At 51.1% G+C, this 16,596-nt stretch overlaps 1 protein-coding gene across 1 annotated transcript; it reads left to right on the forward strand.

Moving 5' to 3' along the window:
* Positions 1 to 12,305: 12,305 nt before the first annotated feature.
* Positions 12,306 to 15,486, forward strand: TRH (thyrotropin releasing hormone). The gene is made up of 3 exons (XM_026501422.4): positions 12,306 to 12,423; positions 13,438 to 13,659; positions 14,325 to 15,486. Exons 2-3 carry the CDS (start codon positions 13,446 to 13,448, stop codon positions 14,837 to 14,839), a joined length of 729 nt encoding a protein of 242 aa, XP_026357207.1. The 5' UTR covers positions 12,306 to 12,423; positions 13,438 to 13,445; the 3' UTR covers positions 14,840 to 15,486.
* Positions 15,487 to 16,596: the final 1,110 nt, after the last annotated feature.

Here is a 16,596-nt window from a genome sequence, read left to right on the forward strand (position 1 = left end):
TCCATCCCAAGTCAGATGCTCAATGCTCAACCAACTAAGTCAGCCAGCTGGGTGCCCCACTGTATTTGTTTCTGATGGCAAAAGTGTCTGTGGCGGTTTGGGGGGGGTGGTGGAGGTTCAGTCAGTTGAGTGGCTGCCCCCTGCTCAGCAGGGAATGTGCTTTTCCCTCTGCCTCTGCTCCTCCCCCTGCTTGTGCTCTCTCTCTCTCTCTCTCTCTCTCAAATAAATAAAATCTTTTAAAAAGGCTATTGGGGAAAAAAGTCAGAAAAAATAAAGAACTGTCACTTACCAAGTTACCTGCTCTGGTTCAGGCAAGCATGATGCCAGGCACATTCCATGTTTCCTCAAAACATCCCAGGGAAGTACATTTTACTAGCCCTGCTGGATACAGATACGGAACGGGGGCTCAGAGCAGTGACGTTACTTGCGCACCCCCGCATAGCAAGGGAGGGTCAGCTTAGGAGTGACAACCAGGTCTATGAGATTCCAGAGGCCTTTCTGTGGCCCTGCCCCCTCCTCAGAAGCCCTTGCTTATCTGAGCATCCTTCGAGACTGTCCTGAATTGCTCTCTAACCCTAAACTCAATACAGGAAAATTAATTTGCTACAGCCGGCTGGGCCCTCAGAGTAGCCCCGGAGATGTACCCGGTCTCAGCCTTTGGCATGACCAGACCCAGGACGCTTGTGATGGATGGCGTTGGCCTACCTCCCACTGTAGCTGTGGGCTAGAGTTCGGAGCTGCCCTTCCTTGTGATTTTTCCCCTTAGAACCTGTGTCCTAGATCTATGCCCACCAAGTGACTCCCGGCTAAATGCGGATAAATGCATCAGAAACGGTGAGGGCTAGGGCCTGGTGGGTGTGCGGGAAGGGAGCAAGTTTCTTGCACTCGGCTGGCTCCACTCCTCCACTTGCATAAGGGGGCCCTACCCACTGAGTGCCTGCCCCTCTTCTCCAGCTTCTCTCATATAGCTCCAATCAGCCCCACTTTACACTTCAAATTTGGTGAGGCATCTCCAGGCCGTAGAGACATGTTCCCACGTGGCACATCATTGATGCTATGTGTCTTGGCACATAGTTGTTCTCCAGTTGTTTATACTGATTCTGTCTTGTCACTCAGCTACCCTGGGGGCACCATAGGCAGGAAACCAGTGCACTTCTATCTCACTCACTTACTCATTCACAGATTTACTAACTTACTTATCCACTCCTTGATTGATTGACTCATTCATTCACTCAATCACCTAAACCACTATTATCCTTAAAAGTTTTCCGGCCTCCCTCTGGCCACAGATGGATGAGACCAGGGGAAATGACCCATGCTTTGGAAGCTCAGGTCAGATGTCCACAGGGCCAGTCTCCATCCCATGACCCTGACCCTGTGAATGGCCTTGACCTTGCTTTGCCTTTTCAGAGACTCACGAGACTTTGGGTGATTTCCCTAAAGAAACACTGCTCAGGTAGAATTGGAGCCCCCTATGAGGTGCAGACTAGGCCAGAAAGCGGCTGGGTGCTTGGTGAACCAGCAGGCAGGACAAAGCTCCCTGCACACTGTCCCCTGCTGGCCAGCTACATTTTCAGCATCTGAGAGGTTGTGCAAGGGTTTGAGTCAAAGACTTGGTCTTCCACTTGGTGACCTTGAGCAAGTTCCCTAACCATTTGGGTCTCAGCTTTCTCATCTATAAAATGGGAATAACAATAATGCTTACATTATTCACCTTTTATGAGGATTTAATGTAATAATGCTGGAAAGCAACTTGCACAAAGACTAGCATGTAGTAACCAATTAGTTGGCTGAACGTTTTAGATTATTATTACCTTCACTGTATAGAAGAGAAAACTGAGTCCTCGAGATGTTAAGCGACACACCTAAGGCCCCCCTCTGAATTAGTAGCAGAATTGGCCCTTGCACACAGGCCTTCAGAGTTTGGGGCAGAGGCTAAGGCCAGGGAACTTGCTTTGGTGCCCTGGCCCTTCTCCCCTGCCCTAGCACGGGACAAACCATAGCCCAGCCCTGGGATACCTTTTCTTTGAGTTTTATCTATTAATCACTTAGGTTGCAAGTGACAGAAAGGGCAGCCCAAACTGACTTAAGCAAAAGAAGAATTCAGCCTGTCATGAACAACCAGTGACTTTCTACTTTCTGGTTCAACTAGCTTTATGGCGGCATCATTCACAAGTAGAATCTTCCTGCAAAGTGGCAAAAATGGACCCCAGCAGTGGTGGGCTTACATCCCACAACCCCAGCACAAAACACTTCTTTGCAAAATAATTTCAGTGAAAGTCTCAGGTTTGAATCTCATTGGCCTGGCTTGACCATACTGCTGTCCTTCCACCAATCCCTATGACTGGGTAGGCTCACGCCTTGACTGGCCAGTCCTTGGTCATGTGGGTCCCAGGGTGGTGTCAGCCCTACACAAACCAATAAGCGCCAGGGCAGAGGAGAGTGGTTCTCCTTTGTAAACCTGGGGTCCTGTCCTAAGAAGAAAGGGCACTGGAGGCTGACCAGACAAAAATAATAGCTGCCTACACAAATGGGAATAAGGAGACTTTCTTTCAAGTTTTTTGGTGAAAATTATTCATGATCACATAGAGAATATTTCTGGCACACCTTTGGGCCTCTGTGTGGGATTCCTTTTTTTCTTATTGTCCTTGATAACCATTTGACTCAGTTGTATCCCCTTTCCCTTCCCAGTTGTCAGCATTCCTCTCCCAACCCCTTCTCTCCCTCCACCTCTCCTTCCTGAAATCACAGCCAGGATTTGAATCTATGACTCTAGATTCTAGTGAGATCCCAGTACAGAGGAGGAGGCCTTATCAGTCAGGATTGCCAAGAATAGAGCCCAACTTTAGTTAAATTAGCTGTAAAGCGAGATTTCTTGCTCAACAGGAAGACCAAAGCATCAGGCTCGAAGCTAAAAGGGGTTCCTGCAAGGGTTCAGGCAGCAGAGACTTTTCCACCATCTTATTCTAGTGCCATTGTGGCAGCTGGCATGTCTCTCCCCCCGCCCCAACAACTCTGGTATCTCTCTACCCAAGAGTCTGAGTCTCAGGAGAGAGTTTCCATAGGCTGGGCCCTTGCCCTGGGAACGGGGCAGTGTGGCCGGTATCCCATCAAGGCTGCATTGGGTGAGGATCAGGCAATTGCCCAGAAGGAAAGGGGTCCTTTTGCTAACTGGAGGTCAAAGGATGGATACAGGTGGCCAAAGCACCCTGGAATCCACTCTAGACTCACAAGTGGGTCCACGGAACAACGAAAAGGAATACTCGGACTTTCAGGAGGGACAGCGGCATCTTGTTGGGCCAAACTGAAAGTCTCAGTCAGGACCCACTAGGCCTCTCCTCCTCCGCCTGTTGCCACCCTGACTCATGGCCACCGTTAATAGCTGGTTAATACCCACTCCCCCACTTGCAAAACTTGAGATGTAAACTCCATGTATTCCGAGGACAAACTCTAATTAGCCCGGAACACTGAGATAGCGCCTGCCGTGGCTGACAGCAAGATAAATATACCTAAATGATCTAGGTGATTTGGAGTTGGTTTTCATTTTTCTCTTATAATAAGAGAAGCGATGGCAGAAGTGGGGGCTTGTTATCTCTGGCGGGCCTGATGGATGACAAGGTGTCTGATCCTCCAGTGACTGTGGCTCTCGGGCAGCAAGCCATCTATCACCCGTCCCCACCCTGACCCACCCAAAGCACTTCCCTCCTCCTCAGAATTAGCATATATCTTCTTGAGATGATTTAAAGATAAGCTTGATATTACTTCAAAAGTCAGAGTCTCACTCTTTCTCTGTTATGGGCTTTGAGACATCAGATTCTGAATTGAAGGATGACTTTAGGTATTTCTTCCTTTAAAACACTTTCTATTAAAAATAAAATGTCCTTTAACTTAGTGAGAAGATGTAATCAAAACATTAAAGACAATGTAGCAAAAGGAAAAAAATCTTCATATTCATCCCCATCCGAACACATTAGCTATTTTCATCTGGGTATATTCCCTCCCAGTGGGGTAGAGTGGAAAAAGCTTTGGTATAACTCTGACCTGAGTTCAAATCCAAGCTCCTGGCTGTGTGACTCTGAACAAATCACTTCACTTTTCAGAGCCTTGGTTTCTTTTTTCTTTCTTTCTTTCTTTCTTTCTTTCTTTCTTTCTTTCTTTCTAAGATTTTACTCATTTGTTTGTTTCAGAGAGAGATTGAGAGCACAAGTAGGGGGAGCTGCAGGGGGAGGGAGAACCAGGTTCCCTGCTAAGCAAAGGAGCCCAATGCAGGACTTGATCCCAGGACTCTGGGATCACGACATGAGCCAAAGGCAGATGCTTAATAGACTGAGCCACCCCGGCGTCCCTGAGCCTTGGTTTCTTTGAACAGGCAGAGTGATTCTGATCTCCTAGAGCTGTGTGAATTGTGTGAATTAAACAAGAAAATGTATTCAGGGCACCCAGGAGTTGGTACCCATCCTCTCAATTCTTATCTGTCATCCTTCTCTGGCATTTACCTTTTCCTCAGCACCCACCTTACACCAAGCACACGGGAGATGATCACAGACTCTGTCCTCAAGGAGATTCTGTTCTATTAACTCATGGCAATTCACCAGACTGGCTAGCAGAGAACAGAGAATGGAAGAGGAAACAGACAAGTTTTGAAGAGGATTGTGAGGATGTCCTATTCACGGGGAGAACATTTGATCTAGGGCCATGGTCTCTTAGCAGCTGGGGTCACTGGTGACCCGCTGGGCCCTGGGATGACCACTAGGCCCCGCCCCAAACTGAGCCACAGATAGGTGTGCCACACGTGCACACACTGACCTGTACGCCCGGGCACAAGCACAGATGCCCATGTGCACACCACACAGACACGGACCCACACACTTGTGTACGTACATGTGCACATGCACCCCACACAAGGCGAAGGTGTACACCGTACACAGAACACTCATGCGTCTACACATACACAGAAGGCAAAAGTGTCCACGAATGTGTGCACACCATACAGACTGGGCCACATGTGTATATGTGCCCACGTGCTCACGGGGCCATGTGTAGCAGATGCAAAGACATGTGCACAAGCAGAGGCACCCACACATAGGTGCGCATGCTCTGTGTCAGCTAAGTGCATCAGACAACACTCCCCCGAAATCACACCTCTGCCTCGAGCTCCATGTCAGCCCTGCACATTCGCAGTGTTCCTGCAGCCCCTGGTGCCCTCCCGGAGCGCAGGCTCCACTCAGCAAACTCCAGCTGGGCAGAAAACAGCTCTTTGGAAACAATCTGGACCACACAGACCTGCAGCTGGCCTCTCGGCGTGGCTAGAAGACCTCACAGGGTGGCACAGGGCCCTGGATTGGTGAGGCCTCATGGCTTCAACTTGTCAACCTAGACTGTAAGTGTGGAAGCCTGGCCTGGCCCTGGGCCCAGACGGGGTAGACTCTGCCCAGTGTGTCACAGCGAGAGGTCAGCCTCAACAATCCCTGGACAGTATCCACCTCTGGACCATGCTGCTCTGGGGGAGGGGAGACAGGAGATGAAGAGTCTGTGCTCAAGAAGGGGAGAGGAAGCAGGTCCGCAAAGAACTTGTGCTCATCTGCTTCCGATTCTGCTTGTTCTGACTCTTCCTATCCTTCAGGGCCTGGCTTCTGCCCCTCTACCTCCAGGAAGCTTTCTCTGATTGCTCTGGCCTTTGGGTCTCTCCTTGTGCACTTCCAAGCCTGCTCCCCCTGTTGTCTGCTCTTTCTTCTGTTAAATATGCTGACTACGTCTTGTGTGGTGATGGAGGGAGGCTGCCCTTGTGCCCTCTCAGCCACAAAGACGTGGCCAGGGAGCTTGTGCTCATTCACTTGGGGATGAATGCATCCATTCTTGTAGTCATTCATGAAAACATGCTTTACTGAGTGCCAGCTATGTGCCAGGAACTTGAAAAACAGCGGGGAACAAGAAGCTGTCCTCGTGAACCTAGGGTTCTGGTGTGGAAGTCGAATAATAAACAAGGAATAAGGAAAGAAATACCAAGTGAACCCAGTGATAAAACCTGGGAAGGAAGAGAGAGCGTGAAGGGCACCTTTCAGCCAGGGTGATCAGAGAAAGCCTCCTGGCATGTCCTTTCATCCGATGTAACTCCAAGACTTGTCTAACAAGCCATCCCTGCCCCCACAGGCTGGATCTGTCCCCCCTCCAGGGCTTTTGAGCACACGGTACACTGTAATGCCACTTATGAGGACATGTTCTCCCCTCCCAGACTGCTAACATCTTCAGAAAAATGTTCCCATCTTGACCTTCTCAGTGACCCTAACACTCAACACATGACCTGCTCAGGGTCATGTTTATGTTCATTTAAGTTGATTAAATTAACAAAAGAACAGATGAATGAATGAATAAATGAATGGGCATTTGCAATAGGCTCTAAAGAATGAGTAAGTGGCTCACAGTGGCAGGTGGCAAGGAGAGGAGCAAAAACATGAAGGTGTGAGATGAGACAGCAGGTTTGTAAAATGGGTTGATGTTGGAGGGGACTGGACATGGAGTAAGGGGAGAGCTGGCAGTAGAGACACCTAGATGGTGCCCACATCATAAAGGGTCTTGAATGCCAGGCTAGGGATTTGATCCTATGAGCAACAGGGAACCATGCAAGGTTTACCGTCCTCTGTATTCCTTGGCACCTATCATATTGCCCAGGTGGAGCTGGCACTCCCTAAACGTGCATGGAACTGAAGGGTCCTGGAGGGAATGGACGGAGCTAGCACTTCTTTGCCAAGAGCTGGGCAGTGACCAAGGGTGGCTAAACGGAATCAGAGTAGTCAGCTGCTGGGAGTCCTCTTGGCACCCAAATTGCACTCTTCCCATCGGGGTCGGAGATCCCCGCGTTAGAGAGTCACTTATTAGGGGCTTGATGTTATTTAGAGGTAAGCCTCCCTAGACTTTCCAGAAAAGACATTACTCTCCTGATGGCAATTTACTGCCCAACAAGACCAGAACAAGGTCCTGGGGTGGGGATGGGGCATGGAGTGTAAGGCAGAGCCCAGCGTGCCAGCCAGAGTTTGGCCACTTCCAGTTTCTTTAGAGAAAACCCTGGCCCCGGCAGTGTGAAGGAAAGACGTGGGGTAGGGCAGTGGTCTTGAGGTTGTTGATGATTCAGTGAGGGACTCAGGCAACCCTTTCCCCTCTCTGAGTCTTGGTTTCCTTATCTGTGCAATGGGGATGTAGGGGACCTGTGTTGTTTTACCTGCTCATGATTCAGCTCTCCCTCTTTAGTAGGTGAACCCCAATATGCCTTTGGAAGACCCCCTCAGTCCATGCTGTCAGATGGGGCTGACCCCATTCCCTAGCCCCAAGGTTGGCCAATCTGAATCATAGTGATCTCTTCAGGAATGCGGATGTGACACAGCCTGGGCCAATGAGAACTGACCCTGGGACTTTGGGGAATGAGAAGGGCTTTTTTGCTTTTAGGGCATCTCAGCTGGGACAACGTGATCCCAGGGATGCCTATGACTACTTCTTCACCTTTGAGGACAGACAGCCTGAGAATGAAGCCATTTAGAGGAAAGTGGAGATAACAAATGGAAAAAAGGGACAGATTCCCAGTGACCTCATTTGAGCCTCTGGAATCTGCCATACCTGAAGCTCTTTCTAAGTCTTTGTGTTCTTGGTTACATCCACCAGTACTTTCCCTTTTCTTTTGCCTGAGCCAGTTGGGCTGTGTTGTCTCTTGCTTGCAGCAGCTAGTAAGGAGGACCACCCAGGAGAGGATCACCCCGGGAGGGGCTCCTTCTTCCTGATGCCTGCATTGTTTCCTGTGGACAAGCTGATTTGGGAGGTGCCAGCACGTGGCCAGGCGAAGCGAAGGAGATGAGGAAGACCAGGGACAGGATGGTGCATGGGGTGAGAGCACACACACCTGGGGCCCCGTGGAGCACACTCATTCCAGAGGCAAGCAGAGCAGAAGGAGAGCCCGAAAGGAGGAGTGAACAAATAGGATGAGAGAGGCAAAGAGTTTCATGAAGGTTCCTCCCTGGCTTGGCTGCTGCCCTCTCGCCCCCTCTGTACACTCATAATTCACCAAGCAGCCAGACTGATGGTTAGAGAATAAATCAGGTCACACCTCTCCCCTGCTTTAAACCCTCTATTTCCCCACTGCCTTGAGAATACATTCCAATCTCCTTACTCTCCACAGCCAACAGAGCCCCAGGAGATCTTACTGCTTCCCACCTTTCTCTTATCTCGTACATCCTCCATCCCCATCTGCACCCATCGTGTGCTCCGGGGCCTAGAACCATGCTTAACACCTGCGCACATACTGGGACTATTTGTTGAGTAAAGAAATAAATCAGTGATTGAAATGAGAACTGAAGAGTTACCAGGGGATTCATCGTTAAGGAATTGTTGCTCGGTTGGATCAAAAGTCTCCAGCGGAAAGGGTAAGGGGAAATCCGGATTAGAGAGATTTCTGGGGGTGCCTGGGTGGCACAGTCGTTAAGCATCTGCCTTCAGCTCAGGGTGTGATCCCAGTGTTCTGGGATCGAGCCCCACATCAGGCTCCTCCGCTAGGAGCCTGCTTCTTCCTCTCCCACTCCCCTGCTATGTTCCCTCTCACGCTGGCTGTCCGTCTGTCAAATAAATAAATAAAATCTTTAAAAAAAAAATAGAAAGATTTCTGGAATGAGTTTCTATGGAGAAAAAGCAGATACGAAATGGATTTTTCTTCCTGGAATTTTTATCATCTTGAGGAAAAGAAGTCCTTCATTATTTTGACAGCAGAAACAGAATATAAAGGAAAGAACCGAGTATATAAAGGTACCATTTTCTGTAATTAAAAAGCCACCGTATCATAGATTCTCAAACCTACGCATGTGATAAAAGTGCATAGAACTCTGTGCACACAAACACAAACGCCAACAAGTAAAACCAGGGAAATCTGAATAAGATCAGTGGATTTCATCAAAGTCAATATCCTGGTTGGGGTCTTGTACTATAGTTTACAGCATGTAACCATTAAGAGAAGCTGGGTCGAGGGTACCCACAACCTCTTTGTATTATTTCTTAGAACTGCATGTGAATCTACAATTATCTTGAAATAAAAAAGTCTAATTTAAAAAACCACCATGAAAAAAAATTAAAATGTAATTTGAGTGGGGTTACTTCAAGCCCTTCTGCAGCTCAGGGTTGAAAAAGACCCTAAAACATCCTGGAGACATCTCTGAACAGGGAGCAGAGAGACTTTGAGAAAGAAGACAGGGGAAATCAGGGAAGGCAGAGTCTGGAAAATTAGGATCCACCCTGAGCAGGAAGGGGTGTGTGTGTGTGTGTGTGTGTGTGTGTGTGTGTGTGTCTTGGGGTGGGGATGGGCAGGCACCGGGACTTAGAAATTAGTGTACAAACTCACCGTTAAATTATCCCATTATTCATTTTCAAAAGCACAGCTTTATTAAATCGATGAGCAACGACAGTATTGAGAAGCAAGCACATTTGTATCATCAGAGGAAAACATATGCGATATAATGACTCGACTCTCCGCTCCATGAGAGACCAGAGCAGGATCCTGACTTGTTTTGCTGGATCCCTGGTTTAAAACCTACATTTTGAATAATTTCAGTGGCTCTGGGGCTTAGGGACTGTCCCTAGCTGTCTGGTACCTGGCTTTGGGTGATGAGGGCGAGGAGACTGTAGCCCAGAGTGTTGTGGGGAAGTGGGCTCTGGATTGGTTAGTTGGCATATGAGAGGTGAGTCCTTTATGACCTCTAAGAATTGGCTAACCCTGGGAGAGGCAGTGTCTCCAGAGTCAGCCAGATCCCCAGAGATCAAAGCATCAGAAATTCAGGGCAACACAGCGCCCAAGGTCTAGAACAGGTCCTGGTACTTTCTAGGGGCTAAGTGAATATTTGCTGAGGGAAGGAAGGTAGAGAGGGAAGGAGGGAGAGAGAGAGCCTCAGATGCCTGTCCCATCCCCTCTGGGTCCTTGGGCAATGTGAGAACTCTCCTCTCCCCTCCCCAGCCCTCCAGGAATTGTCCTCCAAACCGGCAACTCAAATCCCTGATTATAGAAACTCATCCAATGGGCTCACCAGGGGGCGATGTTGCAGCCATCTCACCCCACCAGGCAGCTTTTCTCGCCATCCAGGCTCCTCACTCCTTTTCTGCCTCGGACTCCGATGAGATTTTATTATTACTTTGTTTTGTTGGTGCTGCTTGTTGGTTTGTAGATGGGTAATGCTGCAAAGAGGGAACATTCAAACGGCACTAAGGGCTGAGAGTGAACAGCAAGCCCCCCACCACTGGCCTCCCCTTCCCCAGCTGCCCAGTTCCCTCTCTGCGCTGGACTCCTGCATCCCTCTGGGGAAGTCTCTGCTGAAGAGTACAACCCAGCTCTCGTGCATACACATGGCGTACACACTGTTCTCCGCTCGGCTTCTTTCACGTAACAATACATCCTGGAGCTTTACTCCACATCCATACATAGGGAAACTCCTCATGCTTCAAAGTCAGAACAGTACCCATAGTTTTGGATGGGACCTCGTTGATTTAAGCAGACCCCTCATGCCAGACAGACATCCAGGCTGTTTCCAGTTCTGGCTTCTACAAACCACGCGGCACCAAATACCCTGTGTGGACATCCTCGCGCACAGAGCCGGCTACCTGCAGGAGGTCTTGCGGAAGGTATGCGTGTGTGTTGAATTTTCAGCTTGCCACCCACAGACAGTCTATCAATTTACAGCTTTTCCTTATATATGAAGGAAAACAGGTCTGACTGTCTGTCCGATTTAATGCCCAGTTAGGACGGCAATTCTTGAAATCCTGGAGTCCGGCTGGGAGATCAAGCCTGGGGCTTCAGGTCTGCAACCTACCCCAGCCAACTTTCTGACCCCCCGGGGGTGCCTGGGAGTCAGGAAGCAGATCAGGTCATCTCTATCGGCCTTAGCTTCCTCATCTAAAAATAAGGACAGGACTCTAGCTGGTGATCTGAAAGTTCCCTTCCATCTCCAACTTTCAAAGTCCTTCTGCTTCCCCAAGCCTCTGTGTCTCTATTTATGAAGTGGGACTAATAGTCTCTACCTTGTTTATTTTGCCAGGTGACGTGAAGATGCAGTGATATGGTAGAAAGGAGTGACAATTAAACACTTTTGGAATCCCTTGCTAGACCACTGCATGGCCTGGGGCATTCTGCTGAAACAGGAGGTTGAAGATGTACTGCATGGGGAGGTAGGCTACTGTTGAGACTATCCTCAGGTAGGAGATGCCTTCACGGATGTCCTTCCCTCTGCCTAAAATGTGGCTCCCTAAGTGGGCCTGGCTAACTTCTGTGTCTCTAGGACTGACCAAGGAGCCTGGCACACTGTGGGTGCCCCTTAAATGTTTCAGGGTGGAGGCTGTGCTCAGGACTAGATGTGGCCATGTTCTCTTCCAATGTGATTTTTGGGGACTGATTGAGGGACAAGCTCCTTATTTATGCTTTTCTCCTCCCTGCATCTCCTCTCCTCTGCCTGGATGGGGTAGGTCCCAACAGACTTCTGGCCACAAAATCCAATGTCCCCCCTTGGTGACTTGGGGCAACCACACTCAGCTCCAGCTGGCTGTCGTCAGGAGGAAATGCAGATCCACTCTTTTTCATGAGATATTCGAGAGAAGCCATAAATCCAAATTTTTCCTGAGTTCCCCTGATGTTTAAATGTTAAGCTATTCGATCTTTTTTTTTTTTTTTTCAAATCACCATGGAACTCAAACAGAACCATCTGTAACTTAGTGGTAGCCCTAGGCTACCAGTTTTGGAATTCTGAAAATTGTCCCTGTCTCCCACTGTACAGACGAGAAAATTGAGGCCCAGGGAGCAGGAGGCATTTGCTGGAGGTGACATGGTCAGGATCAGAGGTCTGGTCCCATTTGTCCCCTACTTTTCTCCTCTGTCCTCTCCCCCTCCTCTTTCTCCTTCTCTCTCTGTCTCTGGGTACCTCTTTCAGTCTTTGTCTCTATCTCCTATTCTTTCCTGTGTGTCTCTTTTAACTGTGTAATTCTCTCACTATCTCTCTGCTTCTCTCTGTCCCCTCCAGGAACGTTCTCCGACAACAAACCTTCGGAGCTGGGTGCAGAGGCGACCCGGCGTCAGCACTCGCCCCCACCCTCCCAGCCTCGGGCTCGCGCCCCGCCGCCCCCGCCACCCCCGCCCCAGATTTCCGGCGGAGCTGGCAGGCGGCGGGCGGGGTACCCACGGGGCTGGCTGCCGTCAGCGCCCCTTCCCGGCGGCCGCGACCCCTCCCCGCTGACCTCACCGGCGCCGCCGCCCCGCGCAGATATAAGCAGCGGCCCCGCGGAGAAGCGGGCAGCCGACGCCCGGGTCCTGCGAGCGCTCCCGGCCTCCTGACCCGCAGACTCTGGACTCCCAAACTCCGAACTCGGAACCCCAGCATCCCGGACCCGTCCCGCGGAGCTCTCGCCGGGCAGGTAACCACCTCCGTCCCCTCTCCCCACTCAGGGGGCGTCCTGGAGTCCTGGGAAGGGGGCCCTCCCCGCCCGCTACCGGGTGAGCCCCCTGGAGAAGCCGCGGCTTTTGTCCCCCGAGCGTCTCCCGGAGCGTGGCGTCCGCGCACAGGCGGGGCGCTGCGCTCGCCCCCCCGGGTCTTCCACGGCGCGGGCCGGGGACTCGACCGGGCAACTGGTGGCGCGGGCACATGGTGGCGTTCGCCCCTGTGCGCCCTAGCCCCGGCTTCTGGAGCTGCTCGGCGCCGAGCGTCGGTAGGATGGAGCCCTGCCTGGACGGCAGCTGTGGGTCCGCGCCGGGACGGTGGGGCAGAACTGGGCGGCGAGTGTGTCCGGCGTTATAGCCTGAGAGTTAGAATCCAAATCCAGATGTGAGAAACAGATTTTCGCGTCGGACTTGAATCTTAGCCTTAGAGTTTCAGGCTCACCTTAGAAACCATTTTACCGTTGAAATTGGGGATTTTAGAGGTAGAACTGGCTTCCTAGCTTGGCCATAGAATCTTAGCATTAGAAATGGAATCTTAGCTTTGGAATCGGAACATTGACATTAGAATTAGAACGTTGGAAAGGAGCGTTGGACCGAGAATGTGGTGCAGGGAAGAGTCTCAGCCTGCGACGGGGCAGTTAGCATTGTGACCCTCGGGCGCTCTGGGCGATTACACTCCTGGCGAGCCAGCCCTGCGCTCAGTGACACTGAGGAGTAGCGGTGACGATGGGGTTCCCACGGCTTCCAGGCTGGCGCGGCAGAACTGGGCCAGCGGCCTGTCACTCCAAACATCTCTATGGGTGAGGACAGTCAAAGCCCGAGGCTGCCGCCGCCCCACCCTAAGGTGGCAGGTGGTCCTGCCCACGGGAGGATGTTTGAATGGTTTGTTACCCAGCTTGGGGACCCGCTGGGACAGGAAAGGGGGGAAGATGGTGCTGGCTGGGAGAGGGGTGCCGCACGCTTATGCTCTCTCTCTGTCCTCCCAATTCCAGACGCCGAGATGCCCGGCCCTTGGCTGCTGCTCGCCATGGCCTTGACCTTGACCGTGGCTGGTATTCCGGGAGGTCGCGCACAGCCCGAGGTGGCCCAGCAGGAGGCAGCGATGGCCCCCGAGCACGCGGGTCCGGACGACCTCCTGCGCCAGGCCCAGCGCCTCCTATTCCTTCGCGAAGACCTCCAGCGGCTGCGAGGGAACCAGGGCGATCTGGAATCAGGTGAGGGGCGGGTGTGTCCCTCCCATCAGAGGCCCTGAAGACGGCTGGGGGAAACCAAGACACAGAAGTGGGGAGCGACTTGGTCATCCAAACGCATGCCTTCCAGAAGCTTAGAAGTTCTTGACCATAACCTTAGCAGGATCATGAGTTGACCCTTTCCTGAAACCAGATTTCTCTTCCATGTTGGTCCTGGGAATGTTTCACAGAGAGCAGACTTTCAGTGGGGAAGATTCTGTGCAAGGGAGAGAGAAAAGGTCTCTGCATGTGACAGTTCTAATTACTACTTACTAGGTGCATATATGCAGGGCACTGTTCTAAGCACTTCAAACACCTATCACACTATTTGATCTTCCTAACAAGCTCTTAGATCCATATTGTTATTACCCCTCATTTTGCACAGAAGAAAACTGAGGCTCAGAGAAATTAAGTGAGTTGCTTATGGTCACACAGCTAGGGAGTGGCAGGGCTGGGACTGGAACCAGAGGTCATGCCTTTGACCATCTGTGCATGTGTGCGTGTGTGTGGCTGCGATTTCTGAGAGGCTGTGATTTCTGCAAGGCTGTGACTCTGGATGAGTGCTGCAGGGAATGTACCTTAACTAGGAGCAAGGCTGGAGGGGGTGCTCAGGGGCAGAGGGTCCCTCACTGGTCTCTTTCCTTCCTCAGAGGCTCAGATCCTTCAAACCAACTGGCTCTCCAAGCGTCAACATCCAGGCAAAAGGGAGGGGGAGGCAGAAGAAGGGGTTGAAGAGGAGGAGGAAGAAGGTGGGGCTGTAGGCCCCCACAAACGGCAGCACCCTGGCCGGCGGGAGGATGTGGCTGCATGGTCCGATGTAACCCTGCAGAAGCGGCAGCATCCTGGCCGGCGCTCCCCCTTGCTGGGGTACACTTTCACCAAGAGGCAGCACCCAGGTAGACGGCTGGTGGATTCCAAGGCCCAGAGGAGCTGGGAGGCAGAAGAGGAGGACGAGGAGGAGGAGGGGGGGGAGCCCATGCCTGAGAAACGCCAGCATCCCGGCAAGAGGGCCCTGGGAAGCCCATGTGGGCCTGGGGCAGCTTGTGGTCAAGCCAGCCTCCTGCTGGGGCTCCTGGATGACCTGAGCAGGGGTCAGGGGGCCGAGGAGAAGCGGCAGCATCCTGGGCGGAGGGCAGCCTGGGCCAGGGAGCCACTGGAGGAGTGAACCCATTTTCCTATGAAGTTTAGGGTCTAAGAATGTCTTAAGCCCTTGTGGGCCCTATTCCTTTGTGAACCCCCTCTTTCCTTCCTCCTTAGATCCCTGACCATACACCTGAGCCTCACCCCTTATATACAACTCCCTGGCCTTGTCTCCCCTCCCCCTTCAGGGACATGAGAAAGCGAGCCTCTGAGTTAAAACCCCATATTACCCCACTTTCCACTGTTGGCAAGGGGGAGATCCCAGAGTCACTCTCCCTGCACCCCCTCAGGCTGATCCCCTTCCTTACCTCTGGCTAAAATGACCCTTCTGTGTCCTCTGAGGGATCCCTGGAGAGAAGCAGGGTAACTCTGGGTCCAGCAGCCAGTGAGGTCAGGGTGGGATTGAAGATGTGGTATCCAAATCCAATTTCGATCCTCCCCTTCTCGGGCATCCTTTTGTGGGTGGGCAGAGCCCTGTCCCATGGCTGTGCTCTGCTTGGGCGAAGCATTGCAGGGAGGGGCATCCTGTGCTGTGCTGTGTGGTGGCCGTGGGAATAAATATGTACAGGCATATGGAAACAGCCCTGAAAGCTGAACTTGTATATAACCCTCTAGAGTCTTCCCCTGTCCGTGATAATCATCCGAATGATAATAAAACATGAATCTGCATAATCCTGGAGCTCTGTGGTTGCAGTTTTCTCTCAGCTGGTGTGGGGTTTCTCTTTTTAACATTGAGTGGGACAGGATTAGAGCTCCCCAATTCTATTGAGAAAGGGCATCAGGGACTCTGGGTTTGTAATCGTCATGGTTCGACGGCAGGAATCAACAGCCTGTGTCATCCAGCAGCCACAATGAGAACAAAGGACCAGGCTGTAGCTGGGGACTCCAACCAGGGGCCTTCTAGGCCTGGGCAGGGAGGCAAGATGGGTGCAGGACAAGAGGGGGTGGTGGGGACTGGGGCAAAATGAAGAGGCCAGCTAAGTGAAGACACTTAAATCCAAAAACTTTAACATTGTGTGACTCGAATAATAACAACAACAACACATACACAATACTTATTATGTGTCAGGCACTGTCCTGAGCACTTTACACATAACCTTTTTATTTTTTTTTTTTAAAGATTTTATTTTTTTAAGTAATCTCTATACCCAACATGGGGCTCAAACTCACAACCCCAAGACCAAGAGTCACAAGCTCCACGGACAGCCAGCTGGGTGTCCCTATATTAATTCTTTTAATCCTCACAACAGTCCTTCTAGGTATGACTATTATGATGCCCATTTTCCTAATAAGGAAACCAACAGAAAGGTCAAGTAACTTGCCTGAGGCTGAATTTGGCCTACTCATTGCCAGTTTGCAACCTCTGATTAGACTGAACTTCCGAATTTCCTAGGCCTTACGCTGAATTAGACCACCATTTGTTTGGTGGATGGATGAGCTATTCGGTTTTTCTGCAGACAGCTTTTGGTCACCTTCTTGGGCAGTGGAAGGAGGGGCTAGAAGGGTGTCTGAACCCTAGCTCCTCTCCTTGGGGAGCTCACGGTTCAGGTGTGGTCAGGACAAAGGAAGACTTGGGCTTTGTAAGATGCGTTTACACCCATATTTTCAATATTATTCCCCCAAGCCCTCTGAAATATTAAGCATTTGATGGATTTGCTGGGTTTTCTCACTTTCAGATGAGAGAACCAACACAGAGACTAGGGCCTCGCCCCAGGGCGCATGAAGCATGTAGGGCTGGCCTTCCTCTACACCTGGCTTTCCACCCCACTTGGCTGCCTTAAG

Source organism: Ursus arctos, unplaced genomic scaffold (genome assembly GCF_023065955.2).
Source record: "Ursus arctos isolate Adak ecotype North America unplaced genomic scaffold, UrsArc2.0 scaffold_14, whole genome shotgun sequence".
NCBI classification, from domain to species: Eukaryota; Metazoa; Chordata; class Mammalia; order Carnivora; family Ursidae; genus Ursus; species Ursus arctos.